At 41.8% G+C, this 11,888-nt stretch overlaps 1 protein-coding gene across 1 annotated transcript; it reads left to right on the top strand.

Annotated features, from left to right (window-relative positions):
* Positions 1-1,055: 1,055 nt before the first annotated feature.
* LOC142226883 (uncharacterized) lies at positions 1,056-11,585 on the top strand. Its single transcript, XM_075297123.1, has 2 exons — positions 1,056-1,265; positions 9,850-11,585. Exon 2 carries the CDS (start codon positions 9,854-9,856, stop codon positions 10,931-10,933), a length of 1,080 nt encoding a protein of 359 aa, XP_075153238.1. The 5' UTR covers positions 1,056-1,265; positions 9,850-9,853; the 3' UTR covers positions 10,934-11,585.
* Positions 11,586-11,888: the final 303 nt, after the last annotated feature.

Below are 11,888 nucleotides of genomic sequence, written 5' to 3'. Positions count from 1 at the left end.
TAGAAAATTTTGCAAATTATCAGTATTTTACAAATTCATATTTCGAATCAATATTTTTCCTTGTTATAGTTTCACAGAAAGAATATATTATTCCCCCGTTCTTGATTTTCCTATAGTATTGATGTAGGGTATAGCAAACCACGACTTTTAACATAATTTGCGGTTAATGTATGACAACATTTATCGATGCAAACACCAGAGATTTTTTTTTACAATTTTGTGTTTTTTCATGTTTGTTTGTCATTTTTTATTTATTTATTTTAGTTAATTTGTTATACAAAAGGAAAGAAAAACGCTGTTGAGGTTTTAAGTTTACACTGCTGATTAATTTCATTGTTAGTTTTGTCAACTCTTCCCAACATATTGGAAATTGCAATGATGCTCCCTTATTTTTATTGGGAGAGTTTGTGAGCGGGTATTATTTTTGTAATTGAATTCTTTTCTTTTAATCTATTTTTCACATTTTAACCCACATGGAGTTAAAAACAGATTTTTTTTTTTAAATTTATTTTTCTCACACAAGCCACAATGTTATATTGCACATTCGTTTAATATCGATCGCAGATGTGAAATAGATTTCATTTGCTTTAGCTTTAAGAGCTGTCAATAGCATATTCGGTAATGTGTTAAGATTTTTTGAAAATTTTTATTAGTTGTAAAATTTTATTGCTTACCCTTGAGACACTACAAATCACTTAGAATTCTTTTTGGTCATTCATAGTACACTGATTGTTTAAGTTCGAGTAAAGATTAATTGGACTTAATAGTGTTCGTTAGAATTTGTATACTACTTTTTGGTACATCCCTGCCAGAGTAGAAATGTCATAATGTGAATATTAATTTATCTTGTCAAAAGCCCCGCCTTCCGCCATCTTGGTTGAGAGCATCTCTCACTTTACTTGTTATCGATAAGCCAATTGGTGCGGTTGCAAATTTATCCATATCGTTGGAAATTATAGGTAATATTGTTTACCATTAATTATAATAGAAAACACCTTAATAAAACCTTCTGCTCTTGTTATATATTGAAAATATTAAACTATCGTGTTTTTATTTTTCTCTATATTTCCATACTTTTCGCATTCGGCGAACATTTTGATCCATTCGTACCGGATAATTGGACTTCGGAGTGGAAGAATTGGTTTAACCGGTGTTTTTCTTGGTTTTTGTTATAGACACAGTCCACCTGACCTGGTCATCAATTTCACCTTAAACTCAAACCAATCAGTTCATCATCCTCAACATCTGTTTCATCGTTTTATAAGGTAAGTGCAGTGCATTTTCCCTTATAAAGTGAGTTCGCGGTCGGTGCAACAACAAATATAGTGGTCGTCCGTCCATTTAAAGAAAAACAAGTATATACGGCCGTAACTTCGGCCAGGCCGAAGCTTATGTACCCTCCATCATGGATTGCGTAGAAACTTCTTCTAAACACTGCCATCCACAATCGAATTACTTAAGTTGCGGTAACGCTTGCCGATGGCAAGGTATCTTAAAACCTCCTAACACCATCTTCTAAATTGTATGTAAGTCCATACGTGGTATATATTAAATCAAGAAAGATCGATCCAATACGTATATAATTCAGTTTGACAAAGTAGATATAAAATTTTGACAAAATTTTCTACAGAAATAAAATTTTAACAAAATTTTCTATAGAAATAAAATTTTCACAAAATTTTCTATAGAAATAAAAATTTTGACAAAATTTTCTATAGAAAGAAAATTTTGACAAAAATTTCTACAGAAATAAAATTTTAACAAAATTTTCTATAGAAATAAACTTTTGACAAAATTTTCTATAGAAATAAAATCTTGGTAGATTATTTTTGGCTCTAGTGGCAACCATGATTATGAACCGATATGGACCAATTTTTGTGTGATTGGACCAATTTTGGTATGGTTGTTAGCGACCATATACTAACACCACGTTCCTAATTTGAACCGGATCGGATGAATTTTGCTCCTCCAAGAGGCTCCGGAGGTCAAATCTGGAGAACGTTTTATATGGAGGCTATATATAATTATGGACCGATATGGACCAATTCTGGCACGGTTGTTAAAGATCATATACTAACACCATGTTCCAAATTACAACCGGATTGGATGAAATTTGCTTCTCTTGGAGACTTTGCAAGCCAAATCTGGGGATCGGTTTATACGGGGCTATATATAATTATGAACCGATGTGGACCAATTTTTGCATGGTTGTTAGAGACCATATACCAATATCATGTACCAAATTTCAGGCGGATCGGATGAAATTTGCTTCTCTTTGAGGCTCCGCAACCCAAATCTGGGGATCGGTTTATATGGGCGCTATATAAAATTATGGACCGATGTGGACCAATTTTTGCACGGTTGTTAGAGACCATATACCAATACCATGTACCAAATTTCAGCCGGATCGGATGCAATTTGCTTCTCTTTGAGGCTCCGGAGGTCAAATCTGGAGATCGGTTTATATGGGGTCCATATATAATTATGGACCGATGTGGACCAATTTGTGCATGATTGTTAGAGACCATATACCAATATCATGTACCAAATTTCAGCCGGATCGGATGAAATTTGCTTCTCTTTGAGGCTCCGCAAGCCAAATCTGGGGATCGGTTTATATGGGGGCTATATATAATTATGGATCGATGTGGACCAATTTTTGCATGATTAGTAGAGACCATATACCAACACCATGTACCAAATTTCAGCCGGATCGGATGAAATTTTCTTCTCTTTGAGGCTCCGCAAGCCAAATCTGGGGATCGGTTTATATGGGGGCTATATATAATTATGGACCGATGTGAACCAGTTTTTGCATGGTTGTTAGAGACCATATACCAACACCATATACCAAATTTCAGCCGGATCGGATGAAATATGCTTCTGTTAGAGGCTCCACAAGCCAAATCTGAGGGTCCCTTTATATGGGGGCTATACGTAAAAGTGGACCGATATGGCCCATTTTCAATACCATCCGACCTACATCGATAACAACTACTTGTGCCAAGTTTCAAGTCGATAGCTTGTTTCGTTCGGAAGTTAGCGTGATTTCAACAGACGGACGGACGGACGGACGGACGGACGGACGGACGGACGGACGGACGGACGGACGGACGGACATGCTTAGATCGACTCAGAATTTCACCACGACCCAGAATATATATACTTTATGGGGTCTTAGAGCAATATTTCGATGTGTTACAAACGGAATGACAAAGTTAATATACCCCCATCCTATGATGGAGGGTATAAAAAAGGTTGTTTTACAACGCTACGCGATCGGTTTTTATTATAAATATTCCTAAAAGTGGTGTACAAGTTCAGTGATATCAGTGAATATTAGTGTTTTTTTTTATTTAAAGTGGTTTATTTGCCTTTATTTGCGTGAAAATATCGTTTTTCATTGTTTTTAAGTAAATTTTCATTTGCCGACGGCAAAACGCATTCAAGGTTTTTGTTTTTGTATTTCCATTTTGACGTCTGTGCAAATAATTTCGGAGAGAAATAACTTAAAGTACATATTTTCACCACTTTCGTACACTAATATTCACTATACACATATATCACTCTCTTTGTTTCGTATATTCACCACTTTTTCGCGTTTTCTGTGCTGAAATTTCATTTATTAATTATTGTTTCGTTCATTTGCATACATTTGAGAACATACAAAAGCTTTTATTTTATTTTGTTCTCATCAGTGTTGCGCTCTTAGTCGATTGCTATAGTATAGTGACTAATCGGGCACATCTCGTACTATCGTGTTATCGGATATCGATCATCATTTGAATTCTTAAGGGGGCTATACACTACGTGTAATTCCCACATTAGAATTCAAGTTGAATTCAAAGGTTTGAATATTTCCCGGTTGGAATCGGGGCTTGAATTAAAACTCGGTATATTTTGAAACTTTTACGCTCTCACACTGAGAGAAATTATTCGATCATTCAAATATTTGGTAAATTTTGAATATTTATTGGACAGGTATTTATTATTATTGATTTATTTATACCTTTGTTTATTATTATTATTATTATAATTTTTCTTGTGTCAAGCGTTCGGGGGTAATATTTTGTGCACCCTACATTCAGTATTTTCGGTTTCTGGGAACGTTTGATCTTTTGTCGGATTTTCGCGAGTTGTGGACTCGAATTAATCTTTGTAACTCGAGATAAAGTGCGTTTTGATATTTGATACGGATTGATTTATTTTGATAGTGAAAATTGTGTTTTTTCGTTTTGGTCGGAATTTGAGTTACTTTTGCGTATTTTGCTATTTTTATTGAACGGAACCTTGTCTGAGTTTGGTAATTTTATTGGCCGTTGCTTCTTGGCTATATTGTAATTTCGTATTTGGTTACATTCTTCAATTTGGTAGTTGAACGTAAAGTTAGAATGTCTGTATCTCCCTTTGATCGCTTTATTCGCGTTTCGGACGCTCTTATTAAATTCCACGCCCATTTTAATGCCATGAAAGATGAGGAGTTAGACGTCTATAGCCTCGAGATTCGAAGTGAGGAATTGGGGAAGTTGTGGACAAAGGTTCAGGATTGCTTTGAGGAATGCGTGGCTAGTTTACAGGGTGCCGGAACAACGCAAACGAGCGATATTGAATCGGTGGACGGGAAATATGACGCGTCCCATCAGGCTTATATGAATTGTTTGTCCGCGATAAATCGAAAATTGGGCCAGTTTCGTCGGTCACGTAGATCATCGATCACTTCGTCTGCGTCTTCGGTCGTTGCAGCATCGAGACGGAGTATCGGGTCTCATAAATCGACTCAAGGATCCGAAGCGATTTTGGCTAATAACGCGACTACTTCGATACCGGCTGATCGGGATGGGCAGTCGCTGCCTAATGGCAAAGCCGGGTTTAGGGGTGAAGTGGCCGTTAGTGGCCCTCCACTTTGTGATATGGTTCACAATTTGGCGTTGCCACCGTGCGATACGGATGTATTTGAGGGCAATTTTCTAGACTGGCCTACATTCCGGGATTTGTTTCAAGCAGTTTATGTTAACAATTCAAGATTAACGGACGTCGAGCGTTTGTGTCATCTTGTGCGGAAGACCAGTGGCGAAGCTAGGGAAATTGTCTCGAAGTTTCCGCTGACACATCGAAGTTTTGCCCTCGCGTGGAAGGCCCTCGTTGATGCATACGACAATAAGCGGGTTCTAGTTCACAATCAACTTAAGTCTCTCTTTGCAATTTCGGCAGTATCGGTAGAGACAAGTGCGGGTTTGAAATCGATTCAACGTGGAATCAATGGCTGTCTTTCGGCATTGAATACGTACGAAGTTTCGACCGATAATTGGGACCAGATACTCGTTTTTATTTGCCTTCAACGTTTGCCGCGGCTCACACAGACTCTTTGGGAGCAGAGTGTTAGGGACAAATCAGCCCTTTCGTCGTGGGCGGATTTAGACGCTTTTTTGTCCGAAAGGGTTCGTACGTTGATGTGTTTGCATGATTTGCGGGAAGACACGTCTTCGAAGCGTTCTCAGGAAAAGAAGGTAAAAGCGCATTTTACCAATGCGTCTTCTTCTAAATCGTCGCGTGCTTCGTCGGAATCTAAGTGCGTTATTTGTCCTAAACATAATCATAGACTTTCGGCTTGCGTTAAATTTGGTAAACTCTCGGTATCGGAACGTTACATAGTGGTAAAACGTAACCGGTTGTGCTTGAATTGCTTAATGAAAGGTCATGAGATGAAGGATTGTCCAAGACAATATTCGTGTGCAAAATGTAATTCGAGACATCATTCGCTATTGCATCGCGATTCTACGCCGTCTAATAGCGCGACTTCGGCGACGGGTTCGACCAACACCTTGTCGAGTTCAGCGGCTAGTTTTCAACCGAGAACTATGCCTTCGGTTGATCAGCCGCAACCTTCTACCTCGTCGGCGTGCCTACCTCGCCAGGCATTTCATACGACGCAAAATAGGGCCGTGCTTTTGGGAACTGCGATGATTAATATCATGCACGATGGGGTTTCATATCCGGCACGCGCTTTGATTGACCCCGCTTCAGAATCTTCGTTTCTGACGGAACGCTTTCGAAATCGGGTGAAACTACCGGTTCACGCGGCTAATGTTACAATTTCGGTGGTAAATAGCGCAATTTCGGCCAAATCGAGTAAAATGTGTAATTTGAAAATCGGATCTCCACTCAACGCGTCGGTTTTGTTGGAAACTATGGCTATAGTGCTCCAATCTATATCCGGGAATTTACCTTCCTTTACGGTGTCGCAGGAAGTTTTGTCTCAGATTCCGGATATTCGCTTAGCTGATCCGAATCTTTTCGTGTCGAGACCGGTCGATATTCTACTAGGCGCTGACTTGTACCCGAGAATACTATTAGAAGGTTGCCGGCAGATTGCGGCTCAATCATTGATAGCACAGAACAGTGTTTTCGGCTGGCTAGTAACGGGTCCGATTTCTACATCGCAAATTCAAACATTTACTACGACTATAGCGGTTGATGAAGAGGAAAATTTAGATAGAACGCTTTTACGGTTTTGGGAGTTGGAGGAAACACCACGTAAAGGGGTTTTGTCCCCCTCCGATAAGTTCTGTGAGGAAAATTACGTTCGGACAACGCGCAGAGATTCGGAAGGTAGATATATAGTTACACTTCCGCTAAAGGAAGAGCTCGGTCCTCGTGGATATTTGGGTGAGTCCCGAACAACTGCTTTGAGGCAATTTTATCGTAATGAATCGTCATTATCGAAAAGGCCGGACGTGAAATCAGTTTATGATAGTGTTGTTAAAGAATATTTGCATTTGGATCACATGAGGCCAGTATCCGCCATTTCTGCAAGTGATACACTTTCGTGTTATCTTCCACATCATCCTGTCATTAACCTCGAGAAGAAGACTTCCAAACTTCGCGTCGTATTTAATGCGTCTAATAAAACGTCCAACGGGAATAGTCTTAACGATATCCTTCACGTAGGTCCCACTTTGCAGCAGGACTTAGTCCTTCTTATTGTGCGATGGCGACTATTTAAATACGTGTTCAACTGCGATATTACACAGATGTATAGGCAGATTCGAGTGGACTCTTCTCATGCTCCGTTGCAGAGAATTGTTTTTAGGGATTCTCCGACAAGGACAGTCCAGGACTATGAACTACAAACGGTGACCTTCGGTGTAAACTGTGCACCATATCTCGCGATACGGACACTGTTACAGTTAGCTGAAGACACTGAGGAGGAGTTTCCACTCGCGGCCGATATATTACGTAAATGTATGTACGTTGATGACGTTTTGACCGGAACTCATGACCTTGAAACTGCGATAATGGCTCGGGATCAATTAATCGCGGCGCTTGCGACGGCTAAATTTGAACTGCGGAAATGGACATCGAATTATAGAGAAATTTTAGATTCACTACCGCCGGAATATTTGGTTGATGCTCAATTGCTGGCATTTGTCGAGGCTAGCAATTCGAAACCATTGGGTGTGAGATGGAATGCTCAATTGGATGCATTCTACTTCGCGGTCGAGCCTATAGCAAAAAGGTGTGGATACACTAAACGGGAAGTGTTGTCGGCTATCGCGAAATTATTCGACCCTGTCGGTTGGTTAGGTCCAGTGATAATTGTGGCAAAGATTATCATGCAGAAGGTTTGGCTTGATCGCGTCGGCTGGGATGAAATACTGCCTTCGGCAACGGCATCCGAGTGGGAAAAATTTGTAGATAGTTATCCGGATGTCAATTCGATAAATATTCCTCGGTGGATTCGTTACACACCGTGCACTTCGGCCGAGCTTCACGTATTTTCAGATGCCTCGGTTAAGGCATACGCGGGGGTAGTATATATTCGAGTTTTGGCCCCGAATGGCGAGATTGTCGTTAATTTGCTATCGTGCAAGACGAAAGTTGCTCCGTTGAAATCGGTTTCTTTGCCTCGTTTGGAGCTTTGCGGCGCTGTTTTAGCGTCCGAACTCGCAAGAACGGTCATTCGAGAAATCGGTATTGATTTTGGTCGAATTTATTGTTGGACGGATTCGACTATTGTACTAGCCTGGTTAAAGAAAACGCCTTCGGCTTGGACAACATTTGTCGCGAATAGGGTATGTCGCATTCAGGAGAACGTCGGTGGTACGAATTGGTATCATGTGAGGTCGGAGGATAATCCTGCTGATCTTGGCAGCCGCGGTGTGTCCCCTTCGGATTTGGCCGCCTCTCGACTTTGGTGGCATGGGCCTCAGTGGCTATCGTGTAGTCAATCGGAATGGCCGGTTCGTGACACTTCCTCTTTTGACACCGACGTAGAAATTCGGTCTGTGAAGGCACATGCTTCTTTCGTTAATTCATACGAGGATGTTCTCGATAGATTTTCTTCTCTGGATAGAGCGCTGCGTGTTATTTCATATGTTATGAGATTCTTTTATCGGACGCATCCCGCTCATAGGCGTGATTGTAGCTATGCGGATCACAGTTTATCATCGTCGGAGATTAGGGCAACTAAAAGTCGCTTGATAGTGCTTGCTCAAAAAATGAATTATGGTAATGAATATAAGGACTTGATGGATAGGTCTTCGTTAGGTACTGGCAGTTCACTTGTTTCTTTGAACCCGTTCCTTGATGAAATGGGTGTAATGCGGATGTATGGTCGTTTGAGCCGCTCGCCTATTCTTTCGTATTCGGAGCGGCACCCTATAATTTTGCCCTACAGCTGTCGATTCACGAAGCTTTTGGTGGAATTTGTTCATTTGATTTCCATTCATGGAGGAAATCAGTTGATGTTGCGTATTCTTCGTATAGAATACTGGATACCTCGGGTGAGGAATCTTATTCGTTCGGTTATACATAGGTGTAAACCATGTCTTTTGGAGAGGAAACGGGTTTGTAGTCAGGTGATGGCTCCTCTTCCTCCGGAAAGAACTGTTCTCGACAGACCTTTTACGACGACTGGCGTAGACTATGCAGGCCCCTTTGAGGTGAAGTCGTTCACCGGACGTTATTGTCGCATAACTAAAGGTTATGTGTGCGTTTTCGTGTGTTTTGCTACTAGGGCGATTCATTTGGAAGCGGTTTCCGACTTGTCGACTGCCGGCTTTCTTGCGGCATTTCATAGGTTTGTTGCTCGTCGGGGTTGTCCTGCGACCATTTTCTCGGACAATGGGACAAATTTTGTCGGTGCGTCGCGTGAGCTTGAACGAAATTTCCGGGATGTAATTAGGGGAAGCAGTGATGTCGTGTCCTCTAAGTTTGCACACCAGGGCCTATCGTGGCGATTTATCCCAGCTGGTGCGCCTCATATGGGAGGCCTTTGGGAAGCTGGGGTGAAGAGTTTTAAGTTGCATTTCAGAAGGCAAATAGGGAATGTTCGTTTCACGTTTGAAGAGTTTTCGACGGTGTTGGCTCGTATTGAGGCTTGTTTGAATTCAAGACCTCTTTGTCCCCAATCGGATAACCCGCAGGAGCTTGACGCTTTGACACCGGGTCATTTTCTTATAGGTGCCCCTCTACTCGCCCCTGCTGAGCCAGTTATAACCGAACAGCCTCTTTCGTTGGTGAATCGGTTTCGTAAGGTACAGGCTCTTGCACAACAGTTTTGTGTACGTTGGAAAGAGGAATATTTGAAGAATCTGCATATGAGATATAAGTGGAAATTTCCTCAGCGCGATGTTATGGTAAATGACCTAGTCGTTATTCGTCATGAACAGCTTCCACCAACTTCTTGGAAATTAGGTCGAGTCGTGTCGGTTCACCCGGGCGTAGATGGTCACATTCGGGTCGCGGATATACGTACGGAGAATGGCGTTGTAAGACGACCTATAGCTAAGTTGGTCTCATTGACCGACACTTCGGCGAACTCTTTGTAATTCGTATATTTTCTCGCAGTATCATGGAAAATACCTCGTGCTTCGCTGACGACTTGGAAAATTTCGAGGTTATTATGGATCAATCGGATGATGATACTGCGTGCCCCCTTGATATGTCGGCGGTCGAACGGGCATTGTTGGAGGAGCCGATGGCGATACCGTCGCCTGCCATTCCGGAGGTTCAGCTATCGCCCCAAGAAATTGAGAGTCCACCTCCGGTAGTTGTGGATGAGCCCGTGGTGGCGCCTGCTGTAGTAGAGGCTACTGATGTTGGTCGAACTCCTGCTCAATTGGTTTGCAGGGTTTGTGGAGGTCGTCACGCATTGCGGCGGTGTCGGAAGTTCCTCTCTCTTTCGATTGAGAAGAGGATACGTATGGTGGTACGACATCGCTATTGCTACAGATGTCTAGCACAGACCCACCAGTCGAAGGATTGTCCTAGCCGGCGTAGGTGCCCCAGTTGCTCCGGGGACCACAATGTTTTGTTACACGCTGCGGCTGTGGCGCCTCGAATTGAACATGGGAGCTCGAGGTCTGCTCAGCGGATTCGTAGTGGGAACCATACGAATCGTCCGTCCGATCTTGCTGTGGCACGGTCATATTCCGATTTTGGCGGCGTCGGAGTTCTGCCTCTGCAGAATGTCGTTACTCTGGCGCCCAGCCTCGTAGTCCGCGTGTCCCCCCATGGTGTGTCCGTTCCGGTCCGTGCAGTAATCGACAACTGCGCGCGCCAAAGCCAAATCTGTCGTTCTATGGTCGAGAACTTAGGGCTACCGGTTACAAATATTGAGGGGGTCCAATTTTGCCGGTTGACAGTATCGTCCGCTTATGATCCAGAGCAGCGACTGACGTTTACTGCTCGTGTGCACGATCTAGGTCGTGTGTTGACCCCCGCCGAAGCCGTGCCAGAACGGATCAAGGAATCCTTTTTGGGATTACCTTTGGCAGATCCGCAATTTTACCGAGTGGGACGGGTTGCGATCGTTTTTGGTCCTGAGGTGTATGGGCGAATCATAACACATAGGGTGTATACGTCGCCCGGTCTCCCGGTGGCTCATTATACAATCTTCGGTTGGGTTCTGTCCGGGTTGTGTAACTGCTAGGGTAAATGCGCGAGAGCCCCCCTTTTGGGTTCTAACGGCCCCCTTTTGGCCATCGTTTATTGTATCTCTTCGCGAGAGCCCCCTTTTTGGGGTTCTAACGGGTCCCCTTTTGACCCATCGATATATTGTCGCGAGAGCCCCCCTTTTGGGTTCTACCAGGTCCCCTTCTGACCTTACGTAATATCTAGTCTTAGGTTGAATTTGAAAAGATAAATGAATTAATAAATTGGATTTATGGTAAATGAACTGAAGGAAACTCACTTTGCACTGCACTTAGCCTCATTTTGTATTTTAAGTTTAGTTTTAGTTACAACATACCTTGATGTTGCAAGGCGGCCGGCAATGTTTAAGTTCGAGTAAAGATTAATTGGACTTAATAGTGTTCGTTAGAATTTGTATACTACTTTTTGGTACATCCCTGCCAGAGTAGAAATGTCATAATGTGAATATTAATTTATCTTGTCAAAAGCCCCGCCTTCCGCCATCTTGGTTGAGAGCATCTCTCACTTTACTTGTTATCGATAAGCCAATTGGTGCGGTTGCAAATTTATCCATATCGTTGGAAATTATAGGTAATATTGTTTACCATTAATTATAATAGAAAACACCTTAATAAAACCTTCTGCTCTTGTTATATATTGAAAATATTAAACTATCGTGTTTTTATTTTTCTCTATATTTCCATACTTTTCGCATTCGGCGAACACTGATTATGATGTTCTTGACGAAAGGGGGTTTAATGTTAATGTTATAAAATATAAGATTTAGGGGTGCATTTTGTTCCTCAGAAAAAATAAAAAAAAAAAACAATTACACCGGAAAAAAATAAACTGTATAATAGGAAGAATGAACTAAGTCGTGCGGAAATTGAAATAAATTGTATTCCACATTTTGAGATTTCCACAAAGCATTATTAAAAAGTAAAAAGACACTGTTCTTTTTTTAACTAACACTC

Source organism: Haematobia irritans, chromosome 2 (assembly GCF_050003625.1).
Source record: "Haematobia irritans isolate KBUSLIRL chromosome 2, ASM5000362v1, whole genome shotgun sequence".
Classification (NCBI taxonomy): domain Eukaryota; kingdom Metazoa; phylum Arthropoda; class Insecta; order Diptera; family Muscidae; genus Haematobia; species Haematobia irritans.
This window is presented reverse-complemented; position numbering and strand designations above follow the sequence as displayed.

Excerpts from the sequence above, each read along its gene's own strand:
- LOC142226883 (XM_075297123.1), top strand. The coding sequence starts at position 9,854 with ATGGAAAATACCTCGTGCTTCGCTGACGACTTGGAAAATTTCGAGGTT.